At 51.9% G+C, this 26,423-nt stretch overlaps 1 protein-coding gene across 1 annotated transcript in view; it reads left to right on the top strand.

Moving 5' to 3' along the window:
• RHPN2 (rhophilin Rho GTPase binding protein 2) overlaps nucleotides 1-26,423 on the top strand; it is a 70,843-nt gene that overhangs the window by 33,715 nt on the left and 10,705 nt on the right. The window contains exons 4-11 of the mRNA XM_056136217.1: nucleotides 1,005-1,080; nucleotides 13,289-13,366; nucleotides 13,659-13,783; nucleotides 16,329-16,495; nucleotides 19,841-20,028; nucleotides 20,715-20,871; nucleotides 23,487-23,606; nucleotides 25,536-25,730. Of these exons, the coding sequence (XP_055992192.1) occupies nucleotides 1,005-1,080; nucleotides 13,289-13,366; nucleotides 13,659-13,783; nucleotides 16,329-16,495; nucleotides 19,841-20,028; nucleotides 20,715-20,871; nucleotides 23,487-23,606; nucleotides 25,536-25,730 (1,106 nt within the window). The remainder of the gene's footprint in view (nucleotides 1-1,004; nucleotides 1,081-13,288; nucleotides 13,367-13,658; nucleotides 13,784-16,328; nucleotides 16,496-19,840; nucleotides 20,029-20,714; nucleotides 20,872-23,486; nucleotides 23,607-25,535; nucleotides 25,731-26,423) is intronic.

Below are 26,423 nucleotides of genomic sequence, written 5' to 3' on the forward strand. Positions count from 1 at the left end.
CAAAGCTCAGCAGGCTCTGCCTGAAGACGGGGGTGACCGAGTGGTCAGTGAGGGGGACTGACAGGAAAGGAAGCTGTGCGCCAGAGTCTGACCCTGGCTGGGGGCAGTGGGGACTCAGTCTCCCTAAGGGCAGTGATGAATCCTAGAGGGGTATGCCCCAAAGCCCCGGAGGGGGAGCCCCAGAGCCCGGGCTGGAGGCAATGAGGACAGGGGGGAACCCCCATGGGAGGGGGTGCTGGGGTTGGCACAGGGTCCAGCTGGCCCCTGGCCCCCAGCCCTCGGCCCCTGCTTCAACCCCCCATCACAGACAGATTCTCAGGCCATGAGAGGAAAAGCTTCTCACTGAAGACAGGGCTGGGCAGGCAGGACTGCCAGCAGAGGGGCGTGCGTGTGTGTGTGTGTGTGTGCGCGCGCGCTTGTGAGTGTGTGCGCATGTGTGAAAGTGTGGAAGTGCATGTGGCAATGCATATATGTGTGACTGAATAATTGTGCCTGTATGCTGTATGTTCATGATTCTCAGCATGTGTATGCATGTGTGTGTGCACATGTGTGAGTGCGTTTGTGAGTGTGCACGCATGTGTGAGTGCATGTGCCTGTGTGCGTGTGAGTGAATATGCGCGTGCATATGCATATGTGAGTTCCTTCACATGAGTGCATATGTGTGTGTGTGTGTGTATGTGTATGTATGTGAATGCCTTCCTGAGTGTGTGTTTGCATGTTTGATTACATCGTGTGTGAGTGACCATGCGCATGTTTGTGCGTGAGTGTGTGACTGTGTGTGCGTATGTGTGTGTGTGTGTGTGTGTGTGTGTGTAGCCCAGGAGCCTGTGGAGCCCAGGCAGTACAAGGTGCCAGCCCTGAGCGGTGATGGCCCGCAGGAGCAGGACTGCGCCACAGTCTGTGGTGTGAGGAGAGGAGGGGCCCTGAGCTGGCTGCCAGGGCAGGTGTGGGTGTGCAGGGGGGCTGGGGTAGGGGGCTCACCCAGCCTGCCGTCTTCCCCACAGGGAGGAGTTCACGATTCCCTTGATTCCACTTGGCCTGAAGGAAACCAAGGATGTCGACTTCTCCGTCGTTCTCAAGGTAGGTCACTGGGCGCTGGTGTAAATGGCTGAGCCGTGAGACTGGTTTCATTTCTTATTTGCTGTCCTTGTGGGTGACCTTGGCTCAGGGCCAAGTGTCCGGTGATTTCTGCAAGGTGACCCTGAGCCCCTCGCTGGCCACATGGAGGCCCGCCCCCTCACACTCACACACTCCCTCTCCTTCATTCTGACGCTCCTGGGGGCAGGTGGTTCAGCCTCGCCCCTCTGGGTCTGGGGTGCTTTGGAATTCATTTGCTTCCTCTTACGGCATTGGGGTCACCAGGGGTACACCTGGATTGGCGGCTGTGGGTGCGGGGTGGGATGAATGTGCTCCAGCTCTGGGCTATCCCCAGGGCCTCCCCTATGCTTTCCAGTGCAAACACTGTGTCCTGTTTCAGTGTCTGTTGTTTTGGTTTTTGATTTCTGGCCACACCTGGTATTTAGAGGTTGCTTAGGGATTGCTCCTGGGCAGAGCTCTGGGGACTGTATTGAACCCAGGGCTTACACACACACACACACACACACACACACACACACACACACACAGAGTACTCTGGGGATTGCATTGAATCCAGGGCTTTCACACACACACACACACACACACACACACACAGTGCACTGGGTACTGCATTGAACCCAGGGCTTTTACACACACACACACACACACACACACACAGTGCACTGGGAACTGCATTGAACCCAGGGCTTTCACACACACACACACACACACACACACACACACACACACACAACCTTAGTGCCACCAGGGATATTTGACTGCAGTCACTTCCTTACATATTTGCCCTCATAGTCTCGTGCCCATCCGTCTTACTTTGCATTCCAAAGTAAATCAAGTGTGTTAGGTTCTGGGTCCAGTGCCTGGCATCACAGACTTTTTCTTCTAAATCAAAGGGATTAGCGCGTTACCTTGACTAACTTTGAGTAGTGGATAGGGACACCCCCACCCCAAAGGCCTGGGTATCCGCCTTTGTCCATTCCATCTCTGTTGAGATGTTGTTTGCCGATGGTCTCTTTTTCCTCGACGACGTGACAGGTGTCCGGCTCCTCTTACCTTCATCCGGTGGGCAGCCGGTTCCTGCTAATGCACCCCTGTCTGTCTCTGCTGGACACTGGGCATGCTCAGGCCTGGCCTCCCCAGCCTGTGGCTGAGTGGGGGATGTGGGGCAGGAGAGAGGTGCCCCGTGGAGGCACCCTGTGCAGATGGCCACCCTTGCCTGGGGCGCTGTCTTTCTCCAGCTGCAGCACCGTTTTGATGAATCACCTCAAACTTCCTCAGGAGGAGAAAGGGGTGGAAGGTGGTGCCTGTCTCGGAACTTTCCAGAACAGGCTTGTGGTATCGGGTAAATCCCAGCTTCGGGGAAAAGGCTTCAGAGTTTAGCTTTTCTTTCGAATCATTCCTCTCATTGACTCATAGTGGGCGGCTTCCGGCGTAGAGAACAGTCCTGTGGTGTGTTGGGGTATGAAGCATGTCCTCTCAAGGAGCCACTGGTAGATTTTTCTACCCTAAACAGCATTCCGGGCTGGGGGCTGCCTCTGTCTTGATTTCTCCCAGTGACATTTAGATAGCCCTGCTTGTTTATTTATTTATTTGGCCACATCTGACAGTGCTCAGGGCTGACTGCTGGCTCTGCACTCAGGGATCCCACCTGGCAGTGCTCAGGGAACCATGTGAGTTGCCGGAGATCGAACCTGGGTCAACCCAGGTGTACACGGCAAACCTGCTGTCCTGTCACTCTGACTCTGGACACGCATGTTTAAATTCCGGTCCCTATCCCTATGAGCTGGGTTGAGTCTGGAGCTTGAGAAGGGACCTTGGAAGTCAGTCACACAGGATCCAGGATTTGTAGCCCTGAGATTTCCAGCAATTCAGGACTCACTTCTTCCAGCTGACTTTTCACAGGTTTGCTGCTTGCCTGGGCCTCTGCGGTTCCCGACAGCCCTTTTGTCTGTGCAAGTGCCCTCTCGTGCCTTTGCCAAATGGTCTGGACAGATTTGCTGGGTTGTTCCGGGCCGGCATTTGAGAGGAGAAAAGTTGGGGCTATTTTTATGGGCATCTGTAAGGATCCCCATGTATCACGCGCTGAATTCCACACGAAAGCAAGAGAGAAGGAAATCACATGCTACAGAATGACTGACCACTGCTCAGCTGGGGTTTCCAACCATGTTATTTCAGCTCGAAAGGAACGCGACAAAAGTCGCTCATACACAAGGAGCATGTTAAGGGCTATTTTATTTTCTCCTTTCCACATTTGTTGACAACAACGGTTGCTGCAGAAGTAGTTTAGTTGACTGGATTTGGGTAATTCAGTTGTCTCTCAAATGTAACCCAGGTGTCTGTGGGGTAGTTCATGTCGGTAAGCCTCATCATGGGATTTTCTTCATTTTTAAGTAAATAGGTTGTACAGTACTTTCATTAAAAAGCACCATCAGGGGCTGGAGAGATAGTACAGCAGGTAGTGCACTTGCCTTACGTGGTCCTGACCTGGGTTTGATTCCTGGCACCCTGCATGTCTCCAGAGCATCTTCAGGAATTAATTCTTGAGTTCAGAGCCAGGAGTCACCCCTGAGAATCACCAGGTGTGACCCAAACACCTTTAAAAAAAAAACTAGCACCATCAAAATGAGTTGGTTTTTTTTTTTTTTTTTTTGCAGGAGAGGGGCAGAGGTCTCTTGTTATAGCCTTTAAAGAAAACCACTACCACCTTTTTCTCCTCCTCCTCCTCCTCTTCCTTCTCCTCTTCCTCCTTCTTTCCTTTTTTTTTTTTTTTGCAACGTGCCTACCTGTGCTTGGAGTCTGCTCCTGGCTCTGACTCAGGGTTCATTGCTGGTGGTGCTCAGGTGGTTCTCAGAGGAGCGTGTGGTGCTGAGAATTGAACAGGGTTGACGGTCTTCACCCTTTACTATCTCTTTGGCCCTGTTGACTGTCTTTGGTCAAGGACCGTATTGCCAAATGACCAAAAAATAAACAAGACAAATGAGAATACTGGAGGGCCCCACCCATAACTCAGAGCTTTTACCTCTTCATCCTCAACACTATCTTCCCCTGGGGCAGTGCCTCTTGCTGGCAGGCGCTTGCATCACAGGGGTTTTGTCCAGGCCCCATGGACCTGTGGTATCTGCAGGGTTTAATAAACAAGTCAGCTATCCATTTCATTCTTCATGTCCCTTCCAACTAAATACCAGCTCTCCACCAAGCCGTTTGGTGCAACCTGCTGAATATTCCCTCTGGATGCCTCTCTGGACGTGAGTTTGGTGGGTCGGATACATGTTACTGAATGACCCGCTAGTAGCCTTTAATTCCTACCAGCGGGGCACACTCTTGTTTGTTTTGATTCTTGTATGGGAGGCTGGGTCTGGTGGTGTTCAGGGGCTCCTCTTACCTGGTGCTCAGGGGTCATTCGCAGCTGTGCTGGGACCATGCCGTGCTGGAGAGCGAATTTAGGGCTTCTACATGAAGAATCTGAACTCCTACCCTTTGCCATTTCCCCAGCTGCTCATTTGTCATTTCATTTGTTTTTGGGTAAAATCTGGTGATGCTCAGGGGTTACTAATTCCGGCTCTACACTCAGGAATTACTCCTGGCTGTGCTTGGGAAACCATACAGGATGCATGCAAGCCCTACCCGCTGTACTATCATTCCGACCTCTCCTTTGTCATTTTATTTTATTTTTTTCTTTTTGGGTCACACCCAGAGATGCACAGAGGTTACTCCTGGCTCATGCACTCAGGAATCGCTCCTGGCGGTGCTCGGGGGACCATATGGGATGCTGGGAATCGAACCCAGGTATCACTCCAGCCCCTCATTTGTCATTTTAAGTTCTTGAAATTTCTTTGTGAGTTTTATGTAGCCAGGCCGGAGAGATGCTGGTCTTTGTCCTTTGTCAGCTTTTCCATAGAGTTGCCCTCCGTCCTTCTAAGTCTTCTTTCCACAGAAGGATCACTGCCCTTGTATGCGTTACAAAGATTTCTCCTGGCCCCTTTCACTTCTGTTTTATAAGCATAACTGTGACTCTACGGTGGTGCGTAGTTACAGAACTATACTTAGTTTTGTGACTTTTATTTAAATTCATCATTCAGAGTTTGTTCATCTTCTTGGTTCTTCTCTTTGCAGTTTTCCTTGAAAGACTGACTCGGAGAGGTCTTCTCCATACCAAGAAAACAGTTTTCTTGCCATAGTTTCTTCTAATGCTTTAAGAATTTTCAGCATCCCAACTTGCTCTTCAAGCCTGTGATATTTCTTGAACACACGCTTCACATCTTTCTAAATAAGTTTTCATAAACACTATCTTGCTTCGTACACACACACACACACACACACACACACACACACACACACACAGAGTTTTCCACATCTGAATTTTTAATCTACTTAGTTTTTTGGTTTTTATTTTCTTTAGCTTGGAGCGATAGCTTTTGCCTTGTGTGCAGCCGGCAAGCTACCGACAGTATGTTGCCCGCACGGCAAAGCCTGGCTAGCTCCCCGTGACATATTCAATATGCCAAACACAGTAACAACAATTCTCATAATGGAGATGTTACTGGGCCCACTCGAGCAAATCGATGAACAATGGGAGGACCATGCAGTGCAGTGCAGTTTGGAGGCCACCTCCCACAGTGCACACTGCTTACAGTGAAAGGGGCAGGAGAAATCTTTCCTGGCTCTGCACTCAGGAATTACTTGGGGGACCATATGGGATGCTGGGGATCGAACCTGGGTTGACTGTGTGCAAGGCAAACACCCTTACCCACTATACTACTGCTCCGGCCTTCTCACTGGTATTTGAGGGCAAAAAATATATAGTATAGGGAGTGGAGAGATAACATAGTGGGTAGGGCACTTGCCTTGCATGCTGCTGTCCCCAGTTCAATCTCCAGCATCCTGTGGTGTGCTGAGCTCTGCCAGGAGTGAATTCTGAGCACAGGAGTAACCCCCAAGCATCACCAAGTGTGCCCCCTGCACCCCCTGCGCCAAAATATGATATAGGGTTCTACCTTTCTTTTTTTTCACGGATGTCCTTAAACTCTGTAGGATCATCTATGGTACAGACACAGTCCTTGTCCTCAATCCCCCTCACCGGCTTCACCTGTGGGGGTGGTGGAGCCCCAGCAGGAGGCAGAGCTCAGAGGAGAGGTGAGAGCAGCTCAGCTGCTGCCCCTCCCCCTCTCAGCTGGCTGCCCCGCCCCCTCTCAGCTGGCTGCCCCGCCCCCTCTCAGCTGGCTGCCCCGCCCCCTCTCAGCTGACTGCCCCGCCCCCTCTCAGCTGGCTGCCCCGCCCTCTCCCAGCTGGCAGCCCCCAGAGTCAGCTCTTCTCCCCGCCTCCATTTCTGGGTCCCCCTGATGGCACAGGGCAGGAGGCTCCGGCCTCCCCCAGTCCCAGGAGAGCTGGCGGCCGCCAAGGGCCTGACTCTCACATCCCCACCTCTGCAGGGCCGGGTCTGGCGTCCTGGTCTCCGCTCCTCACTCTGCAGCCCCTGTGCGTTTCTGCACGCAGCCCAGCTATAGCCTGTTCCTCTGAGTTTCCAGATGTCTGATTTCCGTTCATGGTTTTCCTTTTATGTTTTTGTCAAGCTTCCCCCCCAAATAGCACTCCAGGGACTTGTCACTTTTTGTTTGTTTGTTCTTTGTCCCCGGCCACACCCAGGGGTGCTGGGGCATGGGGGTTGGGAGGACCATGCAGCGCCTGGGTTCAGAGCATATACTCCGGCCCCTTGAGCCATCTCTCTCTGGGCATGGCTTTGATTGAAGTTTTATGAGATTCGTCGCTTGAAGTGAAAAAACTGGCATCTTCAGGTTATTGCACGTTTTCACCCATGAATAGAATGTTTTCAGTGGGTGATGTCAATTTGATGTCAGGATTGCAAGTGTTATGGGCACATGTCTGTACTAGTGTTATGGGCACATGTCTGTATTGTTAAAAAAAATTTGAGGGTCAGGGAGAGAGTTCTGGGGTCTGAGGTGCATTCTTGCGTGAGCAAGAACCCCAATTTTTATTTTTTAATTTTTTTGCTTTTTGCTTTTTGGGTCACACCAGGCAATGCACAGGGGTTACTCCTGGCTCATGCACTCAGGAATTACTCCTGGCAGTGCTTAGGGGACCATATGGAATGCTGGGAATTGAACCTGGGTCAGCTGCGTGCAAGGCAAACGCCCTACCCACTGTGCTATTGCTCCAGCCCCCAATTTATTTTTCCTTTTTTTTTCTTTTTATTTTTCTTTTGGTTTTTGGGTTAAACCCAACAATGCTCAGGGGTTACTCCTGGCTCTGCACTCAGGAATTATTCCTGGGGGTGCTTAGGGGAATATATGGGATGCCGGGGATCGAACCCAGTTCAGCCATGTTCAAGGCAAATGCCCTACACACTGTACTATCACTCCGGTTCCAGTAATAAAAACTTAAAGTCCTTCCTTTCTTCTTTCCCCGAGAATTGAACCGAGGACCTCACATATACAAGTCAAGTTCTCTACTGTTGAATTACAGCCCTGGCTCAATAACATGAAGATTTTCACTAATGTTTAATAGTCCCTCCTTGATGAATTGAATTAATTTTAATCCAAGGAACAGTATATTTTTATTGTTGTTGTTGGTTTTTGGACCACACCTGGCTTGTACTCAGGGCTTACTTCTGGCTCTACTCAGGAATCACTTCTTGCGGGGCTCAGGTACCATATGGGGTGTTGGGACTGAACCCAGGTCAGCTGCACACAAGGCAGGCACCCTGCCCACTATACTATCTGGCCTGTGGAACATTGTGTTTTTGTTACAACTGTGAATATATTGTTCCTATTCTAATTTTTCTTCATTTTTTTTGGTGGTGGGCGGGGATGGGGAAGTGGTCACACCTGGCAATGTTCAGGGGTTACTCACTACTCTGCAGGAATCATTCCTGGCTCTGCTCAGGGGACCATATGGGATGCTGGGGATCGAACTCAGGTTGGTGGTGTGCAAGGCCAGTGCCCTACCTGCTGTTCTATCTCCCTAGCCCCACCTGTTCCAGTTTTCTAATTGAACTATTTCTTGGAGGAGGACTGTGTGAGGGCTTTCCATGTGGTTCAGCGAGTGCTTTCCATGTGGTACAAGACTGTGTAAAACACAGTTTTGCAGGTGGGCGATCTCTTCTTTATGTTGGGGTGGGGATACTTTGAACCATACTTGGCTGTGCTCTGGGCTGGCTTATTCCTGACCCTGTGCTCAGGGATCACTTCAGCAGTCTTGGGGGACTATATAGGGTGCCAGGGATTGAACTTGGTTTGGCCATGTGCAGCGTAAGTGCGTTATCTTCCAGCCCTGTGAGGCTTCATTTTGATGCCTGGGACCACCATAGCCCTGGAGCCTCCCGGGGTTTGCTATGTTCCCCTTCCCTGCACTGCAACAATAACAACAGAGGAGAAAAGGAGAAAGGGCTGTCGACTTAGAACTTTCTTTTGCCACTTACAGAATTGTGTTTTCTTGTTTGTTTGTTTTATTTAGGGGCCACTCCTGGCGGGGCTTAGGGATCACTCTTGGTGGTGCTCAGGAGACCATCTGTGGTGTTGGGGGTTGAACCCGGGTCGACTGCAGGCACCTAAATCCGGTGTTCTTCTCTCTCTCTCTCTCTCTCTCTCTCTCCCCCTCCCTCCCCCCTCCCTCCCTCCCCTCCCCTCCCCCCACTGTTACTTAATAGTTTCTCTTTGAAGCTCTCAGCTTTGTAGGTGAGCCATTATTGTGCAAATATCTGCCCAAATCTATGCTTAAATTTAGAATTTTGTTCCTTTGTGGTGTGTCCATATTTGTTTCTTAATTTGTTGGTGGGTGAACTTTTAGAGGGCTGGAGCGATAGCACAGCGGTAGGGCGTTTGCCTTGCACGCGGCCAACATGGCCGATCTGGGTTCGATTCCTCCTCTCCTCTCGGAGAGCCCGGCAAGCTACCGAGAGTATCTGGCCCGCATAGCAGAGCCTGGCAAGCTACCCGTGACATATTCGATATGCCAAACACAGTAACAACAAGTCTCATGATGGAGACGTTACTGGGCCTGCTCGAGCAAATCGATGATCAACGGGAGGGCCGTCAACTTTTAGAATTATGCCTAGTGTAAGCAGTGAACTGGAAAATCCTGTCTTTTTTTTTTTAAGTCATCCTAAAATTACAAAGTTATTCATGATTAGCGGGTAGGGCGTTCGCCTTACAAGCGGCCAACATGGCCGACCCGAGTTCGATTCCTCCGCCCCTCTCGGAGAGCCCGGCAAGCTACCGAGAGTATTCGATATGCCAGACACAGTAACAACAAAGTCTCCAATGGAGACGTTACTGGGCCCGCTCGAGCAAATCGACGATCAACGGGAGGGCCTTTACCTTTTACCTTTACCTTTATTCATGATTGGGCTTCAGACTTCAGTATTTCAACACCAATCCCTTCACCAGTGCCCCCTCAGCCCCACTTGCCTCCCACCCGCCTGCCTGCCTCTAGGAGGGGCGCGTTATGTATTTGTTTGTGTATTCACACTTCTGCACTGTGGTTTCCAGTCCTGTGGCTGATGGGGCTCCATAAGGAACACTTGGCCACCTTTCAGCACCTCCTCCCCTCCGGGTTGAGCTCTTCCCTCCACCCTGGACAGGGCCCTCCCTGTCCAGGCCCCAGACTGGTCCTGCTGGATACCAGTTTTCATGTTCTCTGTTTCCCTTTGCCTTTGAGTACCCATCATTCCACCATTCTGTTTCTTTATGTCCCTCATCTGAGAGGGATCATTCTGTGTCAGCCTCTCTCCCTCTGACTAGCTTCACTCAGCATGAGACTCTCCAAGCCCATCCAGGTTGCAGCAAACTATGTGTCTTTATTTTTTCTTATGGCCAAGTAATATTCCATGGTGTGGATGGACCATAGTTTTTTTTCTTGCACACTGGGTTGTTTCCAGATTTTGGCTGTGGTGACTAGTGCTGCAGTGAACATAGGAGGGCAGATGGCTTTACTCCATATTGTTTTGGGGCCCTTTTGTTTATTTCAAGAAGTGGAGTTGCTGAGTCAAATGGAAGCTCAATTCTTAGATACTTTGGGAATGTCCGCACTATTAGCCAAGAAGTGAAAGCCCCGTCTTTTTCCTGCTGATTACCATGAAGTACAATGGGCTTCAGGTAGATTTTCGTGTTCTGCTCCTTTGGGGTAGTGTGGGAGGAGGAGGATGGAACCCAGGGCCTCACCCCTTCGAGGCATGAGCTTTAATACTGAGCCACTTCCTCTGCTTCTGCTAGACATCTTTTATCCTTCTAAATCTGTTTTGATCTAGTTTACTAAGTCTTAAGTCAGGAATCACTATCCTGTCCTCCCGTTGTTCATCTGTTTTCTGGAGCGGGCCCAGTAATGTCCCCATCATGAGACTTTGTTGCTACTGTGTTTGGCAGATCAAATACGCCACAGGTAGCTTACCAGGCTTTGCCGTGCGGGCGAGATACTCTCAGTAGCTTGCCGGGCTCTCTGAGAGGGGTGGAGGAATCGAACTCGGGTCGGCCATGTTGGCTGCATGCAAGGCAAATGCCCTACCCGCTGTGCTATCGCTCCAGTCCAAGTCAGGAATATGTTTAGAATTTATCAAAACCCTTTTGGCCTTATGAGGTTATTGTAAAGTTTCTCCTAGATTATTTTCAGTATTATTTGCTGTTACAGAATTGTTTGCTGGGTGGCAGTAGAAGTTTCTAGAACAATGTGCCAGTCTGCTCAGCATATTCACTGCTCCTTGGGCGTGTCCCAGTCGTGGGCTTTCTCCCTGTTCTCCGGATGCCAATGGAGGAGCCCTGGGTGGGCTTTCCTCCAGGTTGTCCTCACTTTAACTCTTATTTTTTGGCTTGTTTGTGGTTGGGGCCAGTGTTCAGGGATCACTCTTGACAGTGCTCAGGGCACCATCTGTGGTGCCAGGGATCAAAGCCGGGTGGCTTATGTGCAAGGCAAGAACCCTACCCACTGTACTGTCTCTTCAGCCCTGTCACCTTAACTCTTGTCACTGTTCATCGCCTTTGAAAACCATTTCAGACTTCACAAATGCTACTCTACAAGGGGAGGAAAATCTGAGACAGCATCACAAAATGCAAGGAAAGGCTGGGTAACTGTCACCTCATTCAAAGGCCAAAGGTACCTGCCACATGTGTTTGGACCCAGCAGGACATCCCGGGATGATGGCTAGAGCCAGTCAGAGATGCCGGCCCAGCGTTCTCTTTCGTTGCAAAAGTCTAGAAGTGACTCACAAGCGCAGTTGAAGGGGGTAGAGAATGTCACAGGGCACACCGGCTGGCACCTGGATGGATGAATGGCACATTCATGACTGGAGGATTGCATAACCGTTAAGGCGCGTGTCCTAGAATGTTTCATGGCACATGAAAACGTTTGGTCGATTGCCAGTTTACAAAAAAGAAACAAAGCAAAGTTGTGTCGCCATTCAGAACAATCCTGATTTTGTAAGATGAAGGTGTGTGTGTGTGTGTGTGTGTGTTTTCACTGAGTTCACACAAAGAAGGAGGAGGGGCGGAGAGATAGTACAAGGGCTGAGGCATTTTCCTTACAGTCAGCAAATCTCCTGTACTATATTCAATATCCCAGTGGAGCGCAGAACCAGGGATGAGCCATCAACGCTGCCAGGTGTGGCCCGGATACACACACATTCCCACCCACACTCCCACACTCCCACACTCCCATGCTCACACACCCACCCACACTTCCATATACACTCCCATATTCTCCCACACTCCCACACACCCCCACACTTACACACACACTCCTATACTCACACAGCCACCCACACTCTCACACACTTCCACATACACTCCCATATTCTCCCGCACTTCCACGCACACTCACACACTCCCTCACACTCACACACACACACATTTCCATGTACACCCACATACTCTCCCACGCTCACACACAAATACTTCCACAAACTCACACACTCCCCTTCACACACACCCACATTTCCACACACACTCACATACCCTCCCACACTCACACCCACACACACACACCTACACCCTCACACACCCACACTTCCATAACCCTCTCACACTCACACTCCCCCCCACACACACCCACATACACACACATACCCCACACTCTCACACATATAAACACTCATACTCACATCCATATTCACACCCACACATTTGGTCACACACGCACACATATATACTTGCACACACACACACACACATACACACTCCTCCCCGCCCCTTCCCCCTACCCAAACACACACACTCCTATACTCTGAAAGCCCCACAGGGAAGGATCGTTGTTTTGCATTAACGTGGCCTGAGAGCCATGAGTAGTGCACCTCAGGGAGGGTCCTGTGGCCATGCTCAAAGTCCTCATCGGCTGGTCCGTTGGCTGTGGAGAGGCCTCAGGCTGGTGGGGCAAAGAGCCTGTCCCCAGACTGGAGTTGCTTAGCCAGTCATGCCCGTGCCGGAAACTGAGGGTATTTCAGAGAGTGAAGGTTGAGCCCCAGAGTATCTACGATATCCATGTGTTGTCAGCCAGAGAAAGGTGTTGCAAAGACCGTCCCCCTTCCCTTTGTTGTTTCTGTGATGATGGGTGGGTGTGGACTCATAATTGGTTGTGGTGCTCCCCGCAGTGGTTGGGGTGCTTACTGGATGCCACTCGCTTTGTTGGGGTGCTGGGGATCCCCAGCAGCCGAGCCACCCAGGCCTGAGAAGTTCCAGGATTGAACAGTGGCCTTCATGTGCCTTCCCCTTGAACTGTGCCACCGAGCCCTCCCTAGGTCCCCCCCCAAGCCATTTTGTTTGTTTGTTTGAGAATCTGAGAATCAGTTCTGGGGTCCCACACACGCAAGACATGTGCTGCCAGCTGAGCCTGATGCCTGGCCCCAAACACATTTTTAAATGAAAAATTAATTTTCCATCAGGAAAACAAGCCCCACCACTCAGAAATTCTCTAGTGTATGCCATCTCGGGATATTTTATGTGTGTTTTGGTTTGGCTTGGGGGTTTGTGGTCACAGGGCTCAAGACTTATTCTTGATTCTCGGCTCCGGGGTCACTCCTGGCTTTGCTCTGGGAACCCGAATCAGGGTTGCCCATGTGCAAGGTAAGCGCCTTAACTCTGTCCTATCTGTTCGGCCCCTTTTCAAGTGGGAGAGGCAGAATGGACGTAACTGTTTTGCCTATTTGATTTTGAATCGCACCCTACAACTGCTCGCCTCCTTTTTCTTCCAGGACTTCATCCTGGAGCATTACAGTGAAGACAGCTCGGACTATGACGATGAGATCGCAGATCTCATGGATCTCAGACAGGTAGCGCTGGCAGAATATCCCCGTCGCACTGGGCATCCGGCGGAATTTCCCCGGGGGCTGGCGGGAGTTTTCCATTCCCTTGTACATGAGCATCTGAGAAAGGCAGAGAGCGGGGCAGGTCCGGGGAGGTACCCCAGGGCTTGACCCTGGTCCTCCTGCACCTGCCCATCAGCTCTTCTGCCCCTCCCGAGTGCTCAGTGCACAGTGAGCCCCACGATCTGCAGACCCAGCTTGTGGCTGCGTCTCTGCCGCTTGCCCCCCCTAACCCTTGGGGGGTTTGCTTTCCTCATAGGCCTGCAGGACCCCCAGCCGGGATGAGGCCGGGGTGGAGATGCTGATGGGTTACTTCATCCAGCTGGGCTTCATCGAGAGCCGCTTCTGCCCACCCAGCCGCCACATGGGCATCCTGTTTACCTGGTAGGTGCCGAGCCCGGAACCCCCGCTCTCCGCTCGCGAGAAACCCTGCTTATAGGTACAGAGGGAACAGAGCGCTCACCGACCTGGCTTCCCGGACCCAGTGAGCTGAGCAGAGACGTTTCTTTATGCCCCGGGTGGTCGCTGGGGAGTCACGGGGTTCTGAGGTGGAACTTACCAGAAGCGAGGCTTGCCCAGCTGGAAGGGGTGGGAAGCAGGTTCTGGACCAGGGGGCGCCAGGCAGACGTGGATCCTGTAGTAGCAGCAGCATCTTTGATGCTCGGTATTTCCGAGGCTGCGTGCTGCTTCGTGCTGTTACCATAGCTGCTCCCTGCGTGCAGGTGAAAGGACAGGATGTTCAGCCCAGCCCCTGCTGGCTCGCCACCTCAGGGGGCCGCCTTCCCATTGGAGGCAGGGCTCCTTTCCTGCAGATGCCCTAGGTGAGGGCAAAAGGCTTAGGAAGCTGCACCTCAGGTGGCCATGGGAGCAAATCCTGAGCCCTTTAGACTCAGGAAGAATTATGAAGGCTTAGGAACCACGTCATTCATTTAGGAGAACACACACACACACACACACACACACACACACACACACACACTTTTTGTTATTTAAAATTTTTTTTGGCTATCTTTTTTTCTATTGAAAAATGGTGCATTAGATACAGTTACAAAGTTTTCATGTTTGAGTTTCAGTCATACAGTGATCGAACACCCATCCCTCCACCAGTGCATTTTCCACCACCAATGTCCCCAATATCCCCTGTCCCCCAATCCCAACCTTCCCCCTGTCTCTGTGGCAGACTGTTTCCCCTCTAGTCTCTCTCTGCTTTTGGACATTATGGTTTGCAGTACAGATACTGAGAGGCTATCACGTTTGGTCCTTTATCTGCTTTCAGCACACATCTCCCATCCCGAAAGGTCCCTCCAACCATCATTGTCTTAGTGATCCCTTCTCTATTCCAGCTGCCTTCTCCCCCAGCTCATGAGACGGGCTTCCAACTATGGAGCAATATTCCTGGCTCCTGTGTCCACTGTTTTGGGGTGTCAGTAAAAAAACCTTTTTTTTTTTTTTGTGAGAGGGGCGCAGGAGCACACTTACTCAGGGTTGCACTCAGGGCTTGGGGGACCATGCTGTGCTGGGGATTGAGTTCAGGTCTGCTGCGTTTAAGGCTACTCTATTAAGGCCAGAATGACTTATTTTTGAAATAACACTGTGTTATAACTGAAGGTGTCATAATTCTAAGTCAACATCTGCGTCTTGTGCATCAAATTTATGGCTAAAATTAAAAATTTATCCTCTGTCATGCAACTGATTTATGTTCCCCTCATCCCTCCTCCTATTTCCCGCTAAAGTGATCTTAGAGTCTAAATCTGTATCTTAGTGTTATTTCGATCATTCATTTGTTTAGGTTCTGCAAAAGTTTGTTTTTCTGTTTGTTTTTAATTTAATTTTAGTGTTCTAAAGTTATTTAAGATGATTTATTCCATTCAGTATTCCAACACCAACCCCACCACCATTACACCTTCCTACCACCATTATTTCCAGTTTTTCCTGACTACCACCTGGTTCTATGCTTAAGGATCAGTTCTGGCAGAGCTCAGGGTTACCATATGCAGCACCAGGGATCGAACCTGAGTCAGCTGCATGCAAGACAAACACCGTACGTTGTACTAGCTCTCTGACCCTCTCCTGGAGTTTCAATTAAAAAAAAAAAGTTTGTAAGACAAAAAAAAAAGTTTGAAGCCTTGTGATTTATAATGAGACACTCAGGACAGGGTTTCACGCATACAGTGCTCAACACCCTCCACCAGAGTGTCCACTTCCCTTCATTTGTTCCACTCAGTATCCCAACACCAATGCCACCACCATCGCACCTTTCCACCACCATTATCTCCAATTTTCCTGACCATCACCCAAGCCTGCCTCAATGTGTCTGCATAATTTTGAATACACTTTTAAGTTTACTCTTAATAATACAGTTCACTCTTTGTGGTGGAGAGTATCCAGTAAGCTGGGACAAATGTCCATTATGCTGTTCCCAAAAGACTCCCCCTTTCCCTCCTACGTGCTCCATCGGTTCTTCCCTTCTCTTTGCTCCTCATCTAAGACCCTGGGCGGCTACTGATGCTTCTGTCTTCATTGTTTGCCTTTTCCAGAGCGTCACCTAGTTGGCGTGGAACAGTAGGTGGCCTGTGCAGATTGGCTGTCCCCCCATAGACATGTCGGTGCCTGCATGTCTATCCGCGGCTTGGCTGTCTGTCCCCTTGCAATGCTAGATGATCCTGCTTCTATGTGGTTAGCCCATCGTCTGTGTGGACACCCACTCACCTGAAGAACATCTCCTTCGAGCGCCTCATTTTTGACTGTGATTGGGGTGTCTTTATCCAGTGCAATCTGACCTTTATTCCTCTTGCTTTGACACGAAATCCTCGTGGCATGCGCCTCTTTGACTTTTAGTCAAGGAAACCAGTGTGTCAGCTTCTACCCACTGCAGTGTGTCCGGCGCCCGCCGAGGGGCCTGTATCCTCAGTACGTGTCTTTGGCATAGGTACGACTCCCTCACCGGGGTGCCCGTCCACCAGCAGAACCTGCTGCTGGAGAAGGCCAGCGTCCTGTTCAACATCGGAGCCCTCTACACACAGATCGCCACCCGGTGCAACCGGCAGACGCAGGCTGGCCTGGAGAGCGCCGTGGATGCCTTTCAGAAAGCAGCAGGTTTGTGTCTGCCAGGGCTGCCACGCAGAGCCAGAGACCCTAGCAGTTGGCACCTCCCCACACCCACGCTCAGCCTCCAGGCCCGCCGGGGCACAGTCAGTCCCCCCACCCCCCAACCCCCAGTTTGCAAAGCCCCACCTGGAGCCTGGTTCCTGACTCTGGCCCTGAGGTCACGGCGCGTGTACACAGGGAATCCTCTGGTTAATGGTTAAGCTCTTCCAGGTGAGTGGTCGGGAGGAAACACTTCTTCCAACACAATCTGTTGTAGGGCAGAGTCTGTTTCCTGGAGGAGGGAGGCCCTGCTCTCTCTCTCTCTCTCTCTCTCTCTCTCTCTCTCTCTCTCTCTCTCTCTCTCTTCCTACGGGACTGTCATCCGTGCCTCTCACTGGCCTTGCCTTTCGTTCGTGCTTGTTCTGCCCAGTTTCTGACCTGAGGTTGCTCCTCTCTGCCCTCGACCTAGTGGCACCTAGCACTGCTCATGGCTCTGCATTGTCCTGCATTGCTCCTGGGAGCAGGGCCATGTCCAGTCGCCTCAGAGGAAGGTCGACCACAGTCCCCACCCCTCTTGCTGGCCTCCACACTCTTCCTTCACTGCTGCCCACCCGCCTGGGTATCCACCCTCGGCTGACCACCTTTGTGGAGTTTTTTTTTTTTTTAATCCCCTTCTTGAAGCCAAGAGGAAGCCCATTCGATTTTGTCTTGGTCATTCACAGAATTGCTTTTGGGTTTGCAGGGATCCCTGATTCTGAGAAAATGAACTGCTCCCCGCCGGGAGTCGCTTTCCCTGTGAACGCTTGCTTTCCCAGGCTCAGCTGTCTGGGGACTTCCCAGTGGGAGTTCTTCATGGTCAGTGGTCTCGTGGGGTGCATACTGGGGAGGGAGCACCCCCCTCCTGCGGGCTCCCGAGGCTGTGCAGTGAAACCAGAGGAACCTGTCTGGTGGGATTCTGGGCGGGGATTTTATTACACCTCCAGGTTGAGCTTCAGTTAATATTAGGACAGTTAATTTTCTAGCATGTGAAAGACTCAGCCTAGGGCTGCAGTCTGAAAATTTCCATTCGCTCCGAGGCCAAGATGCTCTTTCCTGAACTCCTGTGGGAAGGGGCCTGGTTTCCCAGGGACTCAGGGGGTCAGGGTGAGCATGGTCCAGGGCCTCCTGAGTTACATCCCAGGCCTTTGTCCCTCCGCCAATGCCTGTCGTTTGTGGAATTTCTCCCCTTTGTCGCAGGTCTCACCAGCGCTGGCTGGGGCAGGTTGTTTCTTGCTTGAAACAGATGTTCATACACCTGCTTTTTTTCCTTTTTGGATCACACCTGGTGATGCTCAGGGGTTATTTCTGGCACTGCACTCAGAAATTACTCCTGGCGGTGCTTGGGGGACCATATGGGATGCTGGGGATCGAACCCGGGTCGGCCACGTGCAAGGCTAACGCCCTACCTGCTGTATTATTGCTCCAGTCCACCCCCCCGCACCCTCCCCTCCCACCCCGTGCACCTGCTTTTTAAAAAACGAGGAATCACCATTTACTTAACAATGACCAGGAGACCGTCTTCCCCACTCTCAGTGTGACGAGTTCACTGATGGAAAAGTGCGTTCACACTGTTGTGAATTCTCCATCTGGAGGACTTCAGCAGCCCACGCTGCAGTGTTGACACTCGCCACCACCCGCCACCCTCTGGCAAACACCTCCCCATTCCTTGTGTCTCTGGAACCAGACGAGTTTCTATCCTTGAGATGGACTCACTTCACTTAGCATACTTTCCTTGTCTGTGGTGCAGAGGTCTTCAGAATGTCCTTCCATTTTTTTTTCTTTTTGGGTCACACCCAGTGATGCACAGGGGTTACTCCTGGCTCATACACTCAAGAATTACTCCTGATGGTGCTCGGGGGATCGTTTGGGATGCTGGGAATGAACTCGGGTCGGCCGCTTGCAAGGCAAACGGCCTACCCGCTGTGCTATCGCTTCAGCCCCTGTCCTTTCTTTCTAAGGCTGAAAAATATTCTGTGGTCTGCGCATATTACATTCTACTTATCTGCCAATGGACCTTTGAATTGTTTTCCACCCAAATTTTGACTGGTATTGGCTGTACGCTTACAGTGGGTCCAAGTACCAGTTGGAGCCCCAGTTTCTGTTCTGGGGTGTATACCTGGCAGTGGATTGCTGGATTCTGTTAGCACCAAGAATCAGATTTTTTTTTTTTTTGATGGGCAGGGGTGCCCTCCCAGAGGTGCCACCCCAGGTCTGAACCTAGGGTTCCTGTATGCAGTGTATGTGCTCCACCCTCTGAGTACAGAATCCTTGGCCCCAGAGTCAGATTTTTCTGGAAAAATAAAATTAGTTTAGTCACTGTGACTTATTACACAGTTAGTGATAGGGTTTCATGGATACAGTGTCCTAACACCGCACTGTCCATCTTCTTCCCGCTACCATTGCCTCAGGGAGCTCCCCTCAATTATCCCCATCCTCCCTCACCCCCTGTCTCCTGGTAAGCCCAGTTCTGTAGATCTCAGGTTCTGTTGCCTTTGGCCATTTGTTATCCTTACTATGCTTCTTTATACCCCACATAGGAGAGAGGCTATTCTTCCCTTCCAACTAACTTCCCCCAGCAGGGTACTGTCGGGTTCCATCCATGCCGCAGTGAACTACAAGATTTTGTCTTTCTGTTGGAGTTGAGCGTATTCCACCAAGTAGATGTGCTGCGGTTTTCTTTACTCTTTATCTTGGTCTTTCTTTACTTCAGTCATCTGCTCTTGGGTGTTTCCAGATGTTGGCTCTTATGAATACCACTGCAGTGAACTGAGGGCAGAGATGTCTTTTCGGAAGAATCAGTCTTTTTGTTTGTTTGTTTGTTTGTTTATTTATGGGAGACCAATTCCAGCAATGCTGAGGGCTTAACTCCTTGTCTGCATTCAGGGATCACTCCTGGCAGGCTCAGGAGACCATAAGGGATGCTGGGAATTAAACCCAGGTTAGCTGCATGCAAGGCAAGCTCTGCCCATTGTCCTCTCTTTCTCTCTCTGACCCTAAGAATCAGAATTTTTGTTTGTTTGTTTGTTTGCTCCTGGTTTTTTGGTTACTCCTGGCTCTGCACTCAGAAATTACTCCTTGGCAGTGCTTGGGGGCCATATGGGATGCTGGGGATGGAACCTGGGTCAGCTGAGTACAAGGCAAGTACCCTACCTGCTATATTGTCTCTCCAGCCCCAAGAATTAGATTTTTTTTTTTTTTACGATGGTCTGAGACTAATTTTCTGCTTTACTTCTGACCCGCTCTGCATTTCTGAGGGGTGGCATGGCGAAATGCGCGTGGCCCCCAACTAAAAAGCAAACACATTTCCCTTTGTAGGGGTTTTAAACTACCTGAAGGAGACGTTCACCCACACTCCGAGCTATGACATGAGCCCCGCCATGCTCAGCGTGCTGGTCAGAATGATGCTCGCCCAGGCCCAAGAGTGCGTGTTTGAGAGAGTCTGCCTTCCCAGGATCCAGAACGAGTTCTTCATGCTGGTGAAGGTGGCTCAGGAGGCTGCCAAGGTGAGACCTCCTTTTTTAAAAAAAAAAATTTTTGGTTTGGGGGCCACACCCAGCAATGCTCAGGGCGTCTCCTGGCTCTGTGCTCAAGAATCATCACTCCTGGGGTTAGAGCCATAGTATAGCTGCCGACCCGGGTTCGATTCCCAGCATCCCATATGGTTCCCCTAGCACTGCCAGGAGTAGTTCCTGTATGCAGAGCCAGGAGTAACCCCTGTGCATCACTGGGTGTGACCCAAAAAGAAAAGAGAAAAAAAAATCATCACTCCTGGTGGGGCTCACTCTGGGGTGCCGCGGATCAAACCTGGGTCAGCCAACTCCCAGGCAAATGCCTTTACCCACTGTTTTGTGGCTCCAGCCCAAGACCTCCCAGTTCCTGTGACTCTCGGGGTAGTGGGGGTGGGGCCCCCGCAGTTCCCTGAGACCTGGGCACGGTGCCCACCCGGGCCCCGGGGCTGCCTGCCTTTTCTTGGCAGGACCTCCAGGATGGATCCCTGTGTCCGAGTGCGGCTGAGCCTAAAAGCCAGCCCAGGGACAGTGGCCTGGTCTCCATGGTGACGCTGGCACCGTGAGCGTTGCACACCCTGGCCGTGGCCCCGGAACTGGGGAGCCTTCTCAGGCTAGGGCTGCCGCCGGTGGGGAGAGGCTGTGGCCGGGGCCTGTGCCCATCGTGCCCACTGCTGTTGCAGGTGGGAGAGGTGTACGAGCGGCTGCACGCGGCCATGAGCCAGGAACCAGTGAAGGAGAACATCCCCTACTCCTGGGCCAGCCTGGCCAGCGTGAAGGCGTATCACTACGGGGCCCTGGCCCACTACTTCAGCGCCACCCTCCTCATCGACCACCAGTGTAAGACGGGGGGCCGTGAAGGGTGGGGGTGACGGGGGGGGTGGCATGGGGGGAGCTGCGTGTGGGCTGGGCTTGGGGCCTCCCAGAGGCACTGGGCGGTGGGAGCAGCGTTTGATGCCCAGGCTGGGGGCAGATGGGGAGCGGAGGGGGTTTATTGGTTGGCCCTGGCAACTGGCACACAGGCTAGGCTTTAATTAGGGGGCAGAAGAGGGAGCCCATTCATTCGGCCCAGAGCAGACAGTTCTTCAGGGAACTGTTTTCACGGGGAGTGTAGAACTGGTGGCGGGCACTTGCTTTGGGCTCAGGATCTAAGGGAAGTACCCCCAGTACTCAGGGATCAAGATAACATTGAAATATAAGGAATTGAGTGTGTTTATGCTAATCATCATCATCATCATCATCCATGATGATGAAGATTTTATTTTTCTTTGCAATCATTTTATTTTAGAGCTAGAATGGTCTTTTTTTTTTTAATTGAATCATCGTGAGCTACATTTACAAAGCTTTCATGTTTGAGTTTCAGCCGTACAATGATCGAACACCCATTCCTCCACCAGTGCACATTCTCCACCACCAATGTCCTCAGTTTCCCCCCCCCCCCTTCCTCCTCCTCGTACTACCCCTCCCCTGCCTCTATGGCCTACAATTTCCCCCATACTCTATCTCTCTACTTATGGGCATTATGGTTTGCAATACATATATTGAGAGGCCATTGCATTTGGTCCTTTATCTACTTTCAGCACACATCTCCCATCCCAAGCGATCCCTCCAACCATCATTGACTTTGTGATCCTTTCTCTATCCCAGCTGCCTTCTCCCCTAGTTCGATGATGAAGATTTTAAATAATTACAGGAATTAGGGCCGGAAGGTAGTACAGGGTAGACATGCGCCCAACTGGGGTTTGATTTTGGCAGTACACGGTCCCCTCAGCATCTCCTGGTATAGCCTTGGAGGTCCCCACACAGCTGGGGTCGCCCAGGCATTCCTAGCTCCACGGGCCCAAACAGCATCATGTCCTTGGGCGCCAGCACGAAACTGAAGGCCCAATGGCTAAGGGTCCCCCGGGGAGTGCCTGCCTTTTCTCAGCACCACTTGGCAGAATCCCAAGCACCCAAATGAAAAATAGGCAGGGACGAGGAACTGCTCTGCAGGGCCACACTGGAGGCTGAAGCCAGAAGAAACTGGTATTTGTTCACCAAAGAGCCACAGATTTTTTTAAAAATAATTTTTTATTAATGAACCACCGTGAGGTACAGTTACCGAATTACAAACTTTTATGCTTGCGTTTCAGTCATACAGTGATTGAGTGCCCATTCCTCCACCAGTGCCCATTCTCCACCACCAATGATCCCAGTATCCCTCCCACCACCCCCACCCCACCTTTTGCTCTCTCTCTCCTTTTGGGTGTTGTGGTTTGTAGTAGAGGTAGCAAGTGGCCATCATGTTCGGTCTATAATCTACTTTCAGCACGCATCTCCCATTTGTAGTGGGCCCTCCTAGCACCTTTCACTTGGTGGTCCCTTCTCTATCTGAGCTGCCTTTTCCCCTCGCATGTGAGGCTGGCTTCCAAGCCGTGGGACAATCCTTCTGGTACTTATCTCTACTATTCTTGGGAGTCAGTTTCCCATCCTGTTACTTTATATTTCAGAAGTGAGTGTAATCTTTCTATGTTTGTCCCTCTCTTTCTGACTCCTTTCACTTGGGAACATGATACTTTCCATGTTGATCCACCTACATGCAAATTTCATGACTTCATCTTTTCTGACAGCTGCATAGTATTCCATTGTGTTGATGTACCAAAGTTTCTTTAACCAGTCATCTGTTCTTGGGCACTCAGTTTTTTTCCAGATTCTGGCTATTGTAAACAGTGCTGCAATGAACATACAAGTGCAGATGACATTTCTACTATACTTTTTTGCATCTCTGGGATATATTCTCAGAAGTGGTATTGCTGGGTCAAATGGGAGCTCAATTTCTAATTTTTTGAGAATCGTCCATACTGTCTTCCAAAAGGGCTGAACCAGTCGGCATTACCGCCAGCAGTCAAGGAGAGTCCCTTTCTCCCCACATCCATGCCAATACTGATTGCTTTTCTTTTGGATGTGGGCCAGTCTCTGTGGTGTGAGATGATATCTCATTGTTGTTTCGATCTGCATCTCCCTGATGATTAGTGATGAAGAGCATTTTTTCATGTGCCTTTTGGCTATTCAGATTTCTTCTTTGAGAAAGTTTCTGTTCATTTCCTCGCCCCATTTTCTGATGGGGTTGGGTGTTTTCTTCTTCTTGTAGAGTTCAGCCAGGAGCCACAGATTTTTTTTTTTGATATCTCCAGGTTATATTAAAATCGTGTGTATCTTAATAAGTTTTTTTGTACTCTTGAGTTTATTTTCTTTTTGGAAGGGGGTCCACATGTAGTAGTTCTCAAGGCTGATCACCAGCCAGAGTATTGTGAGAATGAACCCTGAGATCCCCAGTATTGCTGGGGAGTCCCCCCACCCCACAAAATGAAGCAAAAAATTTGAAAAAATAAAATAAAATGAAACGAGCCTATTATAAGAGACTCTGTGGCCACGGGGGAGGATGTGACGGGTGTGACCCCTGGTTCTTATTGCAGTGAAGCCGGGCATGGACGAAGATCACCAGGAGAAGTGCCTGTCGCAGCTCTACGACCACATGCCAGAGGGGCTGACGCCCTTGGCCACACTGAAGAATGCCCATCAGCGCCGGCAGCTAGGTGTGTGTCACCTGGTCCCTCTCTACCCTCCCCCCCCCACCCCCCACCCCGGCATGCCCACAAACCCGGGTCCTCAAAGACCTCTTGGATTTGGAAGCCCATAAGCCTCTCTGGATTCTCCTGGGTTCATAGCCAGAGCTCTGAGCAATGTCTAGAGAGACCTGGGGGTGACCCACCCCCCCACCCCCCGCCCCCGCGGCAGGGTGAGGCGTCTGTTCATCCCTTCTGCCCCTGCTGAGACAATTGTCTTGGCCTGATCTCAGCCAGGTCTTCCTGCTTCTCTTTTGCCAAGTGTGAACCTGAATTCACACCCCTCCCCATCCGCCCCCACCAAACACACACACACAAACACAAACACACACACACACACACACACACACACACACACACTCACAAGAACCCAGTGCTTCTATTTCCCGCATATTCCCCGACCTCTGTGGTACCTCTGCTGTTTCCTCAGATCACAGACGACACACACGGACCAGATCCTGTTCTTGTCTGTCTTTCTCAGCCCTTATCTGACGAGCAGCCCCCCAGCAAACACCTGAGGCCACACCGCCTCTGACCTTCTGTGCTCACGTCTGCAGGAAGGTGCTCCCGGGGGGCGACCTGCTCCTGTGCTTGCTGCTTCTTGGTGGCCTCCCTGCCAGTCTCCCTGTTTCCTCTTGGCCAGATCAGGCCTGGCCTCCGATGGCTAATCCTGCTCCGTGCCCCCAGAGCAGGAGCGGAGGGTCGTCCCCTGCACCTGCCAGGTGGAACACGCCTGGCCCTCCATCTTCTCTGTCTGCCTCTGCACCCGCTTCTCTGGACCTCACTCTCTGTGGGTTGGCGTTTGGTTGGTCCCAGCAGTGCTCAGCAAATACTCTCGGCTCATTACTCGGGGGGGGGGGGGGGGGGTCTTTCCTTCTTGTGCTCAAGAAACCCCACAGTGCTGGAGGATGGAATCTGGGGCCTCCTGTGAAGTATGCGCTTGGCCCTTGGAGCTTGCTCCTTGGCCTTGCCCCTTGTCCTTGAACGCAGGCAAGCTTTAGCCCAGGGCCTCTGTGCTTGGCATTTCTTCTGTCAGGCTGGAGAGATAGTAGAGTGGGTAAGTCCTTTGCCTTCCACACAGCTGACCCAGGTTTCGTCCCTGGCATTCCATAGGGTCTCCTGAGCACAGCCAGGAGTGATCCCTGAGCACAGAGCCGGGAGTAAATCCTGAACCTAGCTCGATGTGGTCAAAAAAAGAAAAGAAGAGAGAGAGAAAAAAAATAAAGCCAAACAAAGAAGCAGAATGTTCTTCCTTCCATCAGAGTCGATGGCCTCTTCCTCAGTCTTTCAGGGGTTTGCTCAGCAGTTACGGGCACAGAGACCTTTCCTGATGAGTCCTGCTCCCAGAATCAATCTCTCTCTCTCCCCCCACCCCTCCTCTCGGTCCCCCCCCCCCCCCCCCCCCCCGCCACATCTTATTTCTCTTTTTGCTTTTTGGGGTCACACAGGCAGTGTCAGGGGTTACTCCTGGCTATGCACTCAGGAATGACTCCTGGCAGTGCTCTGGGGACCATATGGGAGGCCAGGGATCCAACAGGGGTCAGCCACATCGCATGCAAGGGAAACACCCTACCCACTGTACTATCCTGTCCGCGCTGGCCCCTTCTCCCAGCATCTCTTGCCATTTTACCGGCCCCTGTGACTCTCAGGTCACCAGATTCACGGCACGACCTGTCTCCTTTGCCCTGCCTTCAAGCATGTGGACCCGGAGAGGCCTCCCTGTGCCGGGTGCCTCAGCTTAGCGTTTGCAGGCGGGATGCTGAATCGGTGCATGCGCACCCCACCCCCCCGCTTGGTGTAAGGGGGCAGGGGCGAGCGTCCCCTTCCCGGGTGCTCAGCCCACGCCCGCAGCTCCCCGGGTGCGGCGTGGGGCTCACGGGGCACCGCTGTCGCCCGCAGGCAAGGCCCACCTGCTCCGCGCCGTGAGCCTGCACGAGGAGTCCGTGCGCGCGGCCACGCTGTGCCGGAAGCTGCGCCCCATCGACATGCTGCAGGCCGTGCTGACGGGCGCCCACCAGCGCTCCCGGCTCAAGTACGCGCAGCACCAGGAGGTCGACGACCTGCTGACCCTGAGCCTGGCGCCCGATGTCCTGCGTGAGTGGTGGGGCCGCGGGCGGGAGGATGCTGGCCCCCCAGTGCGCCGAGCACGGCTCTTTCCCCACACCGTGTCTCCTTCCCGTACCTCGCCCTGTTCACCCCCCCTCTGCTGTCGGCTCTGACCCCCCCCCCCCACCTCCACCTGCTCTCTCGGGTCCTGCTGCCCTGGGCACTGCCCCTGCTCCAGCCGGCTGGGCCCGTCCATATCCTCCAGCGCCCCTGGTTTGCCGCTTCTGAGTTTCACAGCCTCCTGGAATTCAGGCCACCGTCCCTACTCAGGAGTTCCCCCGCCCCCCTTGTGAGCTTTCCTGTCCAGGTCTGCCCAGCGCCCCTCAGCCCGCTGCCCTCTGCCGCAGGGCAGCTGCCCTTGGCTCTCCCTGTCTCACCTCTGGTGCATCTGGAAAGCCAGATGCAAAGTCACTGTTTTCCTGGTGCAGCTACGGAGGCCAGGAGCTTCAGGGCAAAGTTCTACCATAGCAGCAAAAATTCTTTGAAATCTAGTGTGCGTGTGTGCGTGTGTGTGCGTGTGTGTGGCATATGTGGTGTGTGCTGTGGTATGTGATGTGTGCTGTGTGCCATGTGTGTATTGTGATGTGCAGTGGTGTTTGGTATGAGTGTGGGCTGTGCTGTGCTGTGTACAGTGTGTGGTTTTCAAGTGAGTAGTGTGCTGTGTATGTGGTGTGTTATGCG

The sequence above is a fragment of the Sorex fumeus genome, unplaced genomic scaffold, assembly GCF_029834395.1.
Source record: "Sorex fumeus unplaced genomic scaffold, SorFum_2.1 ptg000122l, whole genome shotgun sequence".
NCBI classification, from domain to species: Eukaryota; Metazoa; Chordata; class Mammalia; order Eulipotyphla; family Soricidae; genus Sorex; species Sorex fumeus.